Genomic DNA, 15,588 nt, shown 5'->3' on the forward strand with positions numbered 1-15,588 from the left:
ACCATGCAACCAAAAAATGGCAGGCCGGTTACCACTGCGTAACCAGAGACTCAGATAATTTTGATGGTGGCACTTTAGCACAATATATCTCAAGAGGTGGTCTTTGAGTATTTGAGTCAAACAGTATAAAAAAAGTTTTGTAAAAGCCCAAGGTTACTAAGAACCCAGATGTTGTGGTAAAACATCTGTGTGATTTATGAACGAATGAAGTTAACTGAACCTAAAATAACAGGTAACAAGGCAAGAATAGGGTCAAATTGGTTGTTCATAGATAACGGAATCGCACTAAACAAGTTGCAAGATAAAAAAATGTATGAAGAAATGGTAATATACAAAGTGTACTTTATCTGTTCTTACTACTTATATTTGTCAAGAATGCGTCTGTCTGTAATGAAGGTGAATTGACTGGAACAGTAACCACTTGACCACACTACATCCAAAAGTAGCAGTGGGCGCGTAGCGTCTCATTTGATACCTATACTATATGTACCAGTATAGCGGCCATCGAAGTGGGACCCCCCCCCCCCCCCGGGATCACCATTTGCATAAAACTTGGCAGCCACCCATTCGACGCAGAATGTTCCAAGTGGTGTCAAATGACCTGGCATGTTTTTGAGGATAAAATCACTCATTGAGATGAAGCCCGAAATATGTGTGGGATTAGCAACGACGACCTTTCCCGCTGGAAACCATGCACTCCAAGGCCCTTCAGACGGCCATTACGACCGAACCAATTTGTCGCGGGGGGTTCTGGATGGTGTCACCCGGTTTCTAGTGTTGTGATGCACACATCTATAAACTTATGAACTAATATAATGAGGAAATATACAGGATATAGTGAAGGTGGCTGTAAATCACAATAGTAGTGCAAAATACATGAGGTAGATGGCGCTGCTTGTCATAGAAGAGATGTTTCCTCACGGATGTTTAGATTTGGTCTTCTCTACGCTTGCTGAGCATACCGATGTAAACACTTGAAGCTCCTGTAACTAACGCTCTTAAGTCGAACACTGAGGCAGTGTTGGTGGAGAATGTTTTCACTTTTTTTCTTGTAGCAAGTTTGGCGAGATTCCCTGCACCATGAACCTAAAATGACGTTCCTGTTTCCTCTTTCTTTTGAACAGTCCACTGTGCCAAGACAAATAAAACCAACAGAAATTAGTGCCATATTAATTTATTTACAAGCACCATGCCATATGAAACAAATTGGGCATAGTGATAAGTGTGAAAAGAAGACAACATCACGCTGTTGGTGCTAAGACGTTGTCTTGGCCAGGTTGCTGAACCCAACTCCGACGCACGTGAGCTGCACCTTGGGTGCCCCAATGCCCGGACGGTCACCGTCGACCTTGAACGTCACTCCGAAGAAGTCCCGCAGATGGCGCAACATTTGTATCCTGCAGGAAGCAGGGTGCAACTTTACAAGACACTCTTGAAATAAAAGCGGTCTAAGAAGACTGTGCATTAGGGTAGCAATAAGAGCTTCCTCAAGAAAGAGTTGCCGCACGAAACGATGACGGGTCAGTATAGTAATCACAGACCACCAAGACTTTTCGGTGTGAAGTCTGTTTGATAGAGATGCCGGAACATAAAAGGACCAGGTTCAAGTGCCGGAGCCCCTGAGCCAGGGGTTCTAAAACTGGGTTTCGTGATAGTATCCAGTTCCTTGTAGGGCTTTTTAAGTGCCTCAGTGTCTATATCCATGCATGCCTCAACTGCCACCTCTCCTTTAGCCACTTTATACTTTGAGACCAATCGCAAAGTAATTACTCACAGCAGACTGTTGCACCAGACAGCCACTAGTCATTAATTGCCCTCAGGCATTTCTTGACGGTCCTTACACTTGCATGCATGCCAGGAACAAAGGAAGCAGAGTCAGGACACAGGGTTTGTCAACACCTTTTGAAAGCTGCTGTCGTTCCCCGAAGGTAAACAGATTGAGAACCATTATCCTATACATTATTTGAGAACCATTATCCTATACATGGTCTGTTCTGAAAGTAGTAGGACTCATTTTTTTAAACAAAATTTATTCAAGAGAATAGTACAGACGATTACAATTTTTCAAGGTAGCACCCTTCCGCACCTACACGCTGCTGCCAATGAGTTTTACAGTTTTCGTGCGCCTCCAGGAAGGCCTGGACCGGAATGCTGTTTAGCTCCCTCGTCACGGCCTGTTGAACCACCTCTACCGGTCCGTGATGTTTCCCCTCGAGCGTCGATTTTATTCTCAGAAATAGAGAAACGACTGGCGGGGCCAAGTCGAGGCTGTAGGGGGGCTGAGGCAGCGTTGCCGCCTTCTGCTGGCCAAAAAATCGGGGTCCTCATTCAGATGATGAATGAGGACCTTTTCCTCCTCTGACAACACTCCCGGCACCAACTTCGCGCACGCTTTCCTCATGGATAAGTTTTCTGTCACGATCTCAAAAAATTGGGTTTGAGGAATGCTCAAGTCATCAGCAATCATTCTGATACTCATTCTACGATCACTGTTGAGTAAATGTTTCCCTCGCTACACATTTTCGTTGGTCTTGCTGGTCGAAGGGCGTCTGAAGCGGTCGTCTGCCTCCACTCTTTCTTTACCTTCTTGGAAAAGCTTGTGCCGCTCAAAAAACACCTAATCTACCCATGGAAGCGTCACCGTAGGCCTCCTTAATCATGTTGTGAGTCCCTTTGCCCATTTTACCAAGATTTACTCAAAATTTGATCGCGTATCGCTGATCCAGTAAACGCTCGACGATTCTGCGTGACGAGACGTTTCGACAGGGGTTCACAGTACAAGCGACCTCCTCTCTTCAACGGCCGAGAGCCGACTGCCGATTTTCCCCAGCATTCCCAATATCCCCCTTCAACGATCCTGCACGCGCAGGCCACCTCTCGTCCGCCCGTTCGCCCAGGAAAAAACCAGTCCTACTACTTTCAGAACAGACCCTGTATTTCTCAGGTGTGTAGTGCAACATAAATGTGCAACTAGTTGGCAAGTCGCGCACATATCACAGGATCCATTATAAGGTAAAACCTTGTTGATGCGATTTTAAAACATACTATAGAATGCGGAAGAACAAGAGCTTATCAAAACACATGGTCCACGATTTTGGAAAATGTGACTCAAAAATAAAATACAAAGGCACCTACTGATACTTCCACTAACTAAAAGAGACTTTCAGGACTGGCGAAAGTAGGTGATCCTCTACACTGTCAATTTAATGACTAGAGTGCATTCACTCGGTATGTTCAGATTAGGCCAACAAACATAGCAACCAATAAGCAATGAGCCTTTCTTTTCATGAACTAAGAACGAAAACCACGCAAAGGATGATACACAAGGAAGAAGTAGACAGGACGAGGTGTATCGTCCTTTGCGTGGTTTTCGTTCTTAGTTCATGGATTACCAACTAGCCCCCCATCGTACACTCCTTCAATTCATTTCTTCTACATGGGGCTCTGTTTTATGTCATCTTTCCTTCGAGAAACAATGCACGATGTGCACGAGTTTTATCGCTGCTACCACTTCCGCGCTCGTCCTGTCTACTTCTTCCCTGTGTATCGTCCTTTGCGTGGTTTTCATTCTTAGTTCATGGATTACCAACTAGCCCCCCATCGTACAGTCCTTCAATTTCTTTTCATTACTCTACGGTTTAGTCAACTACAGGTGACTCCTGATGAATGCAGTCTAATGCACGTAGACCTACGTGTATGGAGTCAGGGGTCCCACGATGCACTTGGAGACATCGGGAGGTCCAAGACACATGCACAGGGCTGCCAGACCCTGGTTGGAGGAGTCAACGCAGCCCCCCTGCACAGTGGAGGACACCAAAAAATTTTCATCCCTTCAGTACCTTCCTCGTCTACACGAAATCAAACTTTCATCAGCCGTTATTCACTTCTGAAAAGGTTAACAAGCTATTGACACAGTCACCAAACGTTTACACGGCACAGAGCCAAAGAAGTTAGGGTTTTCTAGAACGGCGGATAAGCTTGTCATGTCTGCACTAACTGAAAAAAAATATGACTTTTGCTACCCAGCTCGGGCAGTCAAACATCTATGTGGCCAAATCAGTGAAAACTTTACAGCAACATATTTCTCCGAAACAAAAAACTGCTGAATAAGCAAGGCGAGTGGTCTACATTCAAGGTACGGCACAGTTGTTCCCCAATCCTGCACATTCACAAGTACATATTGTAAGTCGACCCATTTTTCAAAATTTGAAAATCCGAAGTGGGGGGGTCGACTTACAATCGAAACCAAAGCATCACACTATAAATAAAGGCGAGACAAACGAGACAAGCGTGGTTGCATTTTTTGCTGCGCGGCTCCGTCGCATCGTTCTTGCCTCGGCGGCTCCATCGCATCGTTCTTGCCTTGAGCAGCTATGTCAACGCGCAGAACCGGCATCCCCGCCTCGCGCGAGGCAGCCCGCTGATGGTGGCTGTCGATAAGCAGCAAACCAGCACCAACCCACTCCCCACACGTGGCCGCAGATTGCGTATGCTGATAAGCGGCGGCGGCCCGATAACGCCTTCGCGTTCTACTCTTAATTTTTTTTGTTTACTTTCAACCGCGCACTCGGCGCCGAAGGGAGCGTCGGTAGTTGATGGAAGGGCTGCTGTTCCAATCGTGGCGGCACCCCCCTCCGAACCGCAGCGGCACCAGGGAGTGTCAGTAGCCGACGGAAGAGCCGACGCCGCTCGCGCGTAATTTCTCTCTGGCTGTGACACATTCGACTACTGCCGGCCGCGTTTCACAAGTTTTTAATGTAGTGCTTCGTCATTCGTCATTTGTGCTCCAGGTCTGATAAGCGACCGGCGCTCGTTCGCGGCTACATTCAAGATGTCTGTCATTCTTTATGCCGAAGAAACGAACTGCGCGCCGGGCCGCAAGTTCGACCTTCGCACTGAGTGATACAGGAGTGGCAGCTACAACGAGGCAAAATTTTCAGCTGTTCCTCGCGATGTCATGATGTGGCTTTTTGCGAAGTGCAGGATTTCACTGCATGATGATGTTAGAACGACGAGCTGTGGGACTGCGGCAGTGATGACGACATGACGACGGCAGCGCTAGCGAGGACGATGGCGCAAGTGTGGACGAGTAGCCCCGTGACTAAGACATTTTTGTTTTGGAATGTGCCCACGGGCACTCCCGCGTGCGGCAGCCGATAGCGGCTGGTGATCAGCGGAGGCCACAGGATAGTACTGCCGCGTTCTAGTTCTACTAATAAAGGCCAAGTTTAAATGACCTCAAGTTCTTTTTTTTTTTTTTACAATTGTGATGTGGGGGGGTCGACTTACATTCGAGTCGACTTACAATCGTGTAAATACGGTATTTTGCTTGAACATATCAAAAATCAACTGCAATGTTCATTCTTCTAGCAGCAGCACAGCTAGAAAGAAAAAAAAAAAGATGTTGACAGCATTTGGTTAAAGGTGCCCAGTCAGCCTATGATTTCTTTCACAGCTCCCTTGTACTGCAAATAGAAGGATGACTGAAACAAGTTCACTGAGGCTTGAATTGCAGAGTTATAAAACCTAAAACAGATAGTACTAAATTTAAGTATATTTGCTGTTTCTGTCCAGAAACTATAGCTTGGTCCCTAGGATTTCACTCATGCATTTTCATGTCCAATCAGACTTTCTTTCCCAATTCGTGTGAGTAAGACAATTTCAGTGGTGCCATATGTGACTGCAGTGCAAACAGGGTAGTATAATAACGAAAGCATAAATAGGGATGCTATTAATGTGGAACCTGCAAAACAAAACCATGTGCATGACAAGCAAGATACACTGTATTAACAAACAAACCCTGCTAGAACCAAATTCACAGAGCCCGCAAAAAAACTTCACTGAAGCAAAAACTTTATTGTCATGAAAACGGCTCAGAACAGCGATGGATTAAACTAGATAGTTCAGAAACAATAATTATTTCCAAAACCCAGCCAGCTTTGGCATCTTTTGCGATTCCAGCAGGACCTTCACATTAAGTGAGAAGTGTATTATTTGAGAAGTGTGTAAAGCACCACTGCTTTGTTTCAGACACTAACTATTATCCGTAATATCACATTAGCGTAAAACTACCATCAAACAAATTTTTTGCTTTGTATTATATATTTGTCTGTAGCACCATCAAGGCCAAAGGCCCCACAGAAAGAAACAGTCCGAGTAAAAAAAGATTCTGAGGGAACACGAACACGAAATAGAATTAGAGTGAATAATAACTGTTCCCAAAGTATTACCCATCACTCTGATGCAGTAAATGCTCCTGGAAAAGGAAAAGTTGTGCCTCGCTAGACGTTAGTAAGACGCCACTAAAGAACAAAACACAGCTTTTTTTTCTCAATTATGGTGGGTTTAATTATATGTATAGTTAGCTATTCTTGGAGAAGGAAAATGTTTTTCCGATAAAAAGTTATATCTGGCGTGCGTCACCGCAGCAAGCTTAATTTCGCATCATGGACTCACGGTAAGTTGCAATTGAAAATGTAAATGTTGGGTTACAGAACGTTGCTGTGCACTACCACTCTCTGAAGTAACTCCAGCCGGTGTCTAAAAGATAGTCTTTACCAGAAAAAGACGCATCATGCTCAATACAAAACCCTTTTTAGACCTAAACTCGAGTACGCCAGTCCCATCTGGAATCCACACCAAATATACCTAACAAATGAACTCGAATCAGTTCAAAACAGGGCCATTCGCTTCGTTCATTCTGCATATTCATATACGATCAGCGTTTCATCTCTAAAGAATAATTCCGGTCTCGAAAGCCTTGAAATTCGCCGTCGCGTCGCCTGCATGTGTTTGCTCCACAAGTTTTTCCATAGCACTCTGAATCAAACACCTTACATTTCTCATCCAACCCGCATACCTCATCGCACTGCACACCCGTTTCAGATCGCCCGGCCTCTATCGCACACTGCAACTTTTTCAGGTTCCTTTTTTCCCCGCACCATTGTTGACTGGAATGCCCTCCCCGCCGATGTTGCCGCCATCACGTGCCCACCTTCATTCTTATCCGCTGTAACCACTTGTATCATACTGCAATGACATGTATTTATTATTGTTGAATATATTAACCCACCCCTTATGTAATACCCCCTGAAGGGGGTCTTTACGGTGAATAAAGTGAAGTGAAGAAGTGAATCAATGATGACCAAGAACTCACCCTGTACACCTCACGAAGGAGCGCACGTGCTGCCTGCTCTCCGACGTCCTCGGGAATGCTGGGGTTCTCCTCAACTCCCCCGGGGTTGGACATGGCCTCCGCGCAGAGGAAGGCACCCTCCGTTGTCTCTGCCACCAGGCAAATACCAAAGCCCGGAGACCTGGAGCACGGCAGTCGAAACACAGAGGAGAATTCTAATAGCATTCAGTGAACTCTGGACAGCTTACTATAATAGGTACTAGATGACTCCCTCCCTTCAAGACAATACTGATGGGCCATTCACATCGCAAAACTTTTAAGGTTCAATCGAACTCACTGCATCAGAAGTTCAGCTCAAAAAAAAAGTGCCCAGATTTGAAGAATGTGCACGAGCGCGCAAGAATAGTCAGTAAGTCAACAATGAAACAAAGATAACTGAGGAAGTATTTGCAAAGAAGGATTCCTTGAACGTACCCAAAGAAAAGGGTGTTTTAGAAATCCTGTTGGTAGGGCTCCTAGTCAACCCTTCTGTGGCTGTGGTTTTTTAGCAGCTTCTACAAAAGCAGCACTCTTGTCTAGCACAAAAACCCATTCTAAGTGTTTGATAAGGGTTGCTTACAAACCTCGCACTCCTGAAAAAAAATTTGTTCTTGTGCATTGCAACGAGCACAATGAGCTTACAAACCTCGCACTCCTGAAAAAAAATTTGTTCTCGTGCATTGCAACGACCACAATGAGCTTAATATATTGCGATGTATAAAAACACCCGCAATTTAGCACCGCTTCATCAAGCTGAGAGATGCACACCTCTTGCAAAAGTGTCCACTGCCTGGCACACATCGCCAAAGCTACCTGTACAAATACTGGAGCTACCCACTACCCGCTATGAGACCGGAAGCGGGCGGAGTGGGTGAGGGAACAAACGCGGGTTAATGACATTCTAGTCGAAATTAAGAGGAAGAAGTGGGCTTGGGCAGGGCATGTAATGCGAAGGCAAGATAACCGCTGGTCCTTAACGGTAACGGAGTGGATTCCAAGAGAAGGCAAGCGTAGCAAGGGGGCGGCAGGAAGTTAGGTGGGCGGATGAGGTTAAGAAGTTTGCAGGAACACAATGGGCGCAGCTGGCAAAGGACAGGGTTAATTGGAGATACATGGGAGAGGCCTTTGCCCTGCAGTCGGCATAGTCAGGCTGATGATGACGATGATGATGACCCGCACAAATGTGCCAAAGTCAGTGAAACTGCAGTTGCGAGCGACAGCGCCCGAGTGTGGTTCTTTCTCTGTGTCCCACGTCTTCATCGCATTGTAGGTGTTTCGAGCAAAAACCTTCGCTAACTAACTCAGCCTACTATACTGATGCACAGCACATCTCAGCCGCCATACCTGGAGCCCTGAGCGCCACCCGTGTGGTCCGTGTAGAGGTACACGTCAGGGAGGAATCCCAGCAGGATGCCTTTGGCGGCTGAGACCACCCGGTTGGCCACCGTGGGCGACACCCGGACGGTGAAGGCCCAGCCACGCACCCGCTTCACCTTGCCCGGGTTGAGCAACCGCACTGGTCGCAGGGCGCGGCAAACGGGGGCGCGAAAGCGCACGCGGCCACCACCCAGGGGCGCCACCGCTCTGCTCAGGATGTTGACTTCTAGGCCCTCGGTGAACATGAAGCGGCCCAACACGGGAAGACTGGCCTGCTTGATAGCATCCACCTGGCGGAAGAGCGGGCGGAACACAAGGGCGAATGCAGGTGAAGGCAAAAGGTGTCATAGTGAGGCACCAAGGGTGCATGCAACACATGAGTTTTAAGGTTCAATCGAACTCACTGCATCAGAAGTTCAGCTCAAAAAAAAAGTGCCCAAATATGAAGAATGTGCACAAGCGCGCAAGAATAGTCAGTAAGTCAACAATGAAACAAAGATAACTGAGGAAGTATTTGCAAAGAAGGATTCCTTGAACGTACCCAAAAGAAAAGGGTGAAAAGCCTGGCAGAATGACAGATATGGGCCCGAAAAGTGTGTAAGCGAGGCTTCGGTCCATCTGTACAAGAAGGAACTGAAGTTCCTGAACTCGATTAGATAGAGTTTGCTTGTTGCGCATGCGTAGGGTTGGTGATGGAAGGAAGATGTGTTTCAATAAACAGTTGCAAGTCCGCGCTCGTCCTGTCTACTTCTTCCCTGTGTATCGTCCCTTGCGTGGTTTTCGTTCTTAGTACATGAGTTAACATGTGCTGTGTGCCTTATGTGGTCGACGGCTCAGCTGTGTCGTCAAAGAAGGGATGAGGGAGGCAGTGAAAGAAGGAACAGAGGAAAATGTGCAGTAGCTGAGCGCTGCAGCAGAATTTGGTTTGGTTTATGGGGTTTAACGTCCCAAAGCGACTCGGGCTATGAGGGACGCCATAGTGCAGGGCTCCGGAAATTTCCACCACCAGGGGTTCTTTAACATGCACTGACATCGCACAGTACACGGGTGCAATGATACATTCTGGCCCAGCATTCCCTCTACTGTGCACAGCTGTCACTGACTTCATCCTGGGCAACAATAAAAAGTTTAACAGCTTCTTTTGATTTGTTTTGTGCTTTTCACCAAGTCCCTATTCCTCTTTTATGCCATATTTATTTACAGTTCCCCTCTGTACTTCACACAAGCAGGTATTTATTTTACAGGTATTTATTTGGAAGTCAACACTGTGTACGAGATCCTTTCTTGTGCCCTTCTGTAATGTGCCACTGAATGTTCATCACAAGATAACAGTTGACAAGAAGGAAATGTTGCGTTGTCGTTACGCCCAGCAGAATGTTCTGTGCCTGCAAATACTCCCACACTGTTCCCAATGTCTTTGTTCCCACACAGGCATGTCCTGCTGGGGCAAGGCACATCAGGCTCCTTTGAGCTGTCTTAGGGTCTATCTAAACATGACAGCATAAGTCGACTGGTCTGCTCACGGTATTTTGTTCCCCAATGCTAACAGATGCTGCCTGCGTCATCTGAGAGCACCCAGACTTCCTTATCCTGCTTCTACTGATCACATTTGTGATGCCTTCTAAGAGTCTCATATTTCTTCCTTAGCTGCAGTCATTCGTTACAGTCTCAGCAACGTATCAGTGCCAACTATCAACACCGTGTCAAAAGTCAATTTGCTGCGCTGTTAAAGGGAAGCTACAGCACTTTTTTGGGAATTTCGCGATTTTGAAGGATTCAAATCTATGTAGGCTGTAGGTAAAGCATGCCAAGTGTTTTTGCACTAGCATTTAAAATAGTGACGTAATCGACGATTGAAATTTGCGCTTCTCCTCAATGCACCGGAGGAGTGCAGGGAAACTCAGCGTGACGTCACGGAAGGTATGATTTCAGATTAGCTCTGTCGTCAGCCACACACTGCCCTGACGCGTTAGACGCTGCCAAACAACTCTCGGCGGAGTTCGTCTTCGGTGGCGTTGGTTGTTTTCCTTCAAAGCAGGCGTCTGTGTGTTGGAAATGTACCCATACCTTCGATGACGTCACCATGCGCCCCCCACTTGGCGTTGTGCGCTGCGGAGAAGCTTGAAGGGCGGCCAGATTTTAATCGGCGATTACTTCACTATTTCAAGTGCTATCCCAAAAAGACTTTGCATGCTTTACCTCCAAGTTTCAAACATTCGGCCCTCTTAAGCTCGTTGATTTCTAAAACCTATGCAGTTTCCCTTTAATGAACGATCTTCACATGTTGCTTCCCTTGGCCTCAATGGGTATGCCTTGACTTGCGCATTCCCTCACTGCCACCTCAAGGTCACGTGACCTATAGGTGGACCACCTGCCTCCTAGGTTGCTCTCTGGGGATCACCTGCCAGAGCCGTACCCATGATTTCTCGCTCACAATGCCAACAACACTGACACCAGATTTTCTGGTGAACGGGGCCTTAGACACTATCACATTAAAGGGACACTAAGGAGAAATTGAAGTTGGCTTGTATCGACAGAATACCAGCTCCTGATTACAAAAACACCACTCATACTGACAACAAAGCTCTTGTAACGTAGAAAAGAGCAAGAACCAAAATACAGGTATCGCCGCCACAGGCCAAACTCGCAAGCACAAGCGTGATGACGTCATAGGACAAAGCAGTGTTGCTAGAACCAATGCTTCTAGTAACACTGGGACACGAGAAGCCACGAATCACTGAGGCGCAGCTAATGCATGCGCAAATCTCCTTGACGTCGTCAGATGGCGCCACGTGCCCGGCAGCTACGCGCGCGCCTGCAACATCGGGACCAATCAGCGCCGGCTCACTGGTGTAGGCAGGCTCCCGGTATTCCGCTAGCGGTAACAAGGTACACGGTATGCTAAAGATGTCTATTTGCGAGAACTTCGTTGACTTCAAGAACGGGATCCATCGTAACGCTGGCAAAACGCCGGTGCAAACGTAAACAAAGCGACGGTAGCGACAGCCGCAATAGCCGATAGATGCTTTCAAAGTGCGGCTGGCGGTAACTTTCTTTTCGGCTGCTGCTACACCGCTCTGCTGGCCGTCAGAAATCACGGAGTCTGTGTTACGTCATGTGCACGTCATGTTTCACGTCACTTAGTCCTGTGTCGTCATAGGAGAATCCCAAGTTTGAATCAGAGCGGCGGGAAAAACTTTTCAACTTCGAATCCAAATTTCTTAGAAATAAACGAATCTTTCGCCTCCGGCCAAGTGGCAACAAAGCCATGAAATGCCGAACTATTGGATTGTGCTATAAAAAAAATATTAATAGAGCTCTCCTCACTGTCCCTTTAATAAACACCAGAGGCTCACCGATGGGTCAAGTGGGTGGTGAGTGACACCCGTCAGCGTGGCGTCCATTGGTTTCTTGCAGAAGGGTGCGAGGCAGAGCAGGGCCTCCAGGTAGTAGCCCACCGCCCGCTCGGTGGAACAGTCATGCTCCACCTTGCCACCATACAGCAGCCCTGGCCTGTAGCGCACACATGTGCCTGTGTTTGGAAAAGTTTAGGAAAAAAAAAAAGAAGCGTGAAGTGTGAGCCATAGTGAATGTCTCCTTTTCATGCTGTGGGGGCGCCTTCGTCCCCTGCGTTCGCTTTCCCGCATTGCACACCCCACTGTTGTTAGCTCCCCCCGAAAAGCACTCCTCTCGGTTCGGTTACTTTTAACTAACAGGGGAGGGCGCTCACGTCGCAGCGACACCAGCGCCACGGATGGCGTTTTGCTGCGCGCGCGCGAGGGATAGCTGGCTCTCTTCTCCTGGGGGCCGGGAAGGCGAGTGGACGTTTCACACGCGGCTCCGCTCTTCGTCGACGGGAGCCTCTTGGTCGGAACTTGCTCCCGCCGAGGCCGTCCCGTTCGGCCTCGGAGCATATCCCTTTGCCCTAGCGTGGGCGAACGTTCGCTCGTAACCGTGCTGGTGAGTCGGACATCCTCGATTCCTCAGTGTACTTTGTTGCTAGCTGGCGTTATTGTTGTTATAGCAATAAATGCCTTGTTTGTGTCAGCCAGTGTGTCGTTCCTTTGTTCCCTCAGAGCAAGGCCCGCCGTGGTCGCCGTGCGCTCGATAGCGCTCGCGACCACGGGGTGGGGTCCGCGCGGCTTTGAACTGGGTCAGCCGCGCTTAAGCGGGGAGAACGAATATATCTCCCCTATTTTAAACCCCACAATGCAGACATCAGGAACCATAATGAATGTTGCATAAAATGAAAATGCTGCTCAGCATGTGTCACCGGTCATATGATGTCTGCAGTCAAAACGCACTATGATGAGGTTAGGAAAATCCAGTATCTTAAAGAGCTCGCTGTAGTACGCTACTCAAAATTATTTTGCATAACTGAGATACGCAAACAAAACGTCACAGTACAGAATGATGATACTAACTGGTTTTACCAAGCTTCATGCTTTAAACTATGCAAATTTTAAAAGTTTTTTAGTAATTGTTGTGCCTGCTAGACTTTTTGTGTCATTACGCACAATGCTTTACACTCAGTCACTGGAAAAACGCGTAATAGTACATGAAGCTAAGCAATGCCTTTTTTGCTTCATTTTCTTTGTCTCTCTCTCTCTCGAAAATACCAGTTATAAGCAAGGTGACAGCAAGGAGAATCTCACAACACCCAAAAGATTGTCGATTGAGCTTCACTGTTTAAAGAGTTTCACTGAGCTACAAGATTACGAGTGTGTGCAAAGCTGAACAGCAATGACAGTCTTGAGATACTGCAAACGACATTTTTTTCGCAAGCTCAATACTTCGCGAATTCGGTTAAAGGTGTATTTTGAGAATGGCAGGAACCTTATTTCTTCCCTATTCCTTAAGATCTGCAAGCCTTCCTACTCTGCAAAGGCAGGTAAGTGGCTCATGCCACATGCTCCGCTCTTACAGAACCCATGTTAGCAGCGACTCAAAAGTAGATAAAAAGAAAAAAAATGCTTAAACATAAGGGTTGAAATGCGGGCCACCTGGTACATTGTAAGCTGAAAATAACCAGTCACAAAAGACAAGGAACAAGAGAAGGAGTGTTCACGCCACCACAACTGGAAAGGAGTTGCCTTTTAGAGGACACATTTTTAGAAATAATTGAAATGCCCAATAAAGGGCCTAGACATCTCTCTTCTTTGTGACCTCAACTTGTACAAACAGTGAAACTTATACCTCACAGAATCTGACTCGCGAAACGGCCTACCCTCTTCGGGAAGATAGCCCAGCAGTAAGTCAGTAGCTGCCACAGTTGATAGGAAACAATGGGCTGGTCACACAGACAATTTTTACAGCGTTAGCAGCGTAGTCCTTTTTTGGTGAAAAGCCATGCTCTGTCTCCTCTCCATTTCCGCATGTGTCCATGTGAAGCCTCCATCCACCGGAGGAAGCAAGCTCCGCTGGGTGCACATCCAGACATCAAGCACCCATCAAGGCACCCATCAGTGAAAAAAGCATCTCCCCCGTATGAGCCTGCCCCTACACTCCAGAAACTCTACCCATCTCAGTCCTCTAGAAGCTTGCACTTCAGAAGAGCGCAAGTAAAAGCAAAATGTACAACCAGTACTGCTAATGCAGATTTGCGAAGTCCCTTCGTAAGATTGCCTGAGGGTTTTTTTGCTTGTCACAAATATCAATGAATATTGTACAGAAATTATTTGCGAGACCTACTTTTGACCAGCTGCATGCAGCTCACAAAAATGCCAAAATTACGTCTTTGCAAAACGTGCATTAGTATGTGGACACATGCGAGCATTTCATCTGCAAATGTGCGACTAGACATATGCAACCAAGAACGAACAGTAACTCACCTGTTTCGTTAATCTCGACAACACTTCCATTGGTGACTTTCTCTAACAGCTTCAGCAGGTCGACCTCAAACTCTGAAAATTAAAAAAGAAATTGTACATTTACTAAACTGGCCTTATAGAGACAGCCCAGTAGCTTACAAAGTATCAACAGTTGGACAAAATCTTTTTTATCTGATCTAACAGTGAAATACTCTTAATAAGAGGACCCAATGGTGACTAAGAAAAGAAGAGTCAAGCATTTAAAGTAATCTTCCGCTTTCCTATGGATGCCTTTCAAACCATAAATAAATTTAATTTTTACACGCCAATGTTATGCACGGACTATGGGACACACTGCACTGAAGGGCTTTCATTATGGCACAGTGGTTGAGGCATTCAGCTGCTGAGCTGAGCACAAGTTTGCGGGTTCAGTCCCAGTAGAGGCAATTGCATTTGAATGGAGGCAAAACGCAAAAACATCCGTGTATCAAGACAAGTAAATATCAACAAAAACTCCGGGGTCTTTTGGCGAAAAGAGCACGTGTTAACAAGCCCGCGTGTCTGCATAAACCCCGAACTTTACTGCCTGACGGCAGAAACTACTTTGTCGTTAACCTCTCGAAAACATTGGCGCTCAAGCGCTAGCTAAACATGTTGATAGCTGCGGACACACTGGTGACAGTTTAACGCAACGCGCAAACAACACGCCCATCTCCAGCACTAAGACGGCTCTTGAAACGTTTGACAACTGTATCGAAACTGGCAACAAGAAATAGGGGAGAAGGTGCAAGCTAGAATCACCACAACACAGTGGCCGGTTGACAGCATGACAGCCGGCAGGCCACGGTGGCATACAAAATAAACACTGTAAAAGCACGCCGTACTCTTCAAACCCGGCTCTTCGTCTCTGTGGCGTATGTTCTTAATCTCGATTGGTTTGCTGCTCAGTGTCGACAGCACAAGGCGCTGGCGAAAGTAATTGCAACCACTGAAAGTCAGCGAACACGCTGCCGTACGGGGCGCCGCCATGTTTGTCATCTGCTTTCGGCTTCTCTTGACTTGACAGCAAGTCTGGCTACGAATCGGTTATTTAATCTGCTAAGAACGCAAATACTCTAACTTTCTCATTGAAAACTTCATAGTTTCAAAACAAAAACACATTGACAAATTTTTTAAATATTTTTGTGCTTGTTGAACACAACACAAACTTTGTCGAAAGTTTTGGCG

At 46.7% G+C, this 15,588-nt stretch overlaps 1 protein-coding gene across 1 annotated transcript; it reads right to left on the reverse strand.

Moving 5' to 3' along the window:
• Positions 1 to 1,158: 1,158 nt before the first annotated feature.
• Rtc1 (RNA terminal phosphate cyclase 1) lies at positions 1,159 to 15,404 on the reverse strand. Its single transcript, XM_089549775.1, has 7 exons — positions 15,246 to 15,404; positions 14,383 to 14,454; positions 11,908 to 12,083; positions 8,519 to 8,841; positions 7,157 to 7,316; positions 3,693 to 3,796; positions 1,159 to 1,397 (listed from the first exon to the last, which is right to left on the reverse strand). The coding sequence occupies exons 1-7, from the start codon at positions 15,397 to 15,399 to the stop codon at positions 1,256 to 1,258; spliced, it is 1,131 nt and encodes a 376-aa protein (XP_089405901.1). The 5' UTR covers positions 15,400 to 15,404; the 3' UTR covers positions 1,159 to 1,255.
• Between the last annotated feature and the right edge of the window lie 184 nt (positions 15,405 to 15,588).

The sequence above is a fragment of the Amblyomma mixtum genome, chromosome 1, assembly GCF_055824585.1.
Source record: "Amblyomma mixtum isolate Tamu chromosome 1, ASM5582458v1, whole genome shotgun sequence".
Lineage (NCBI taxonomy): Eukaryota > Metazoa > Arthropoda > Arachnida > Ixodida > Ixodidae > Amblyomma > Amblyomma mixtum.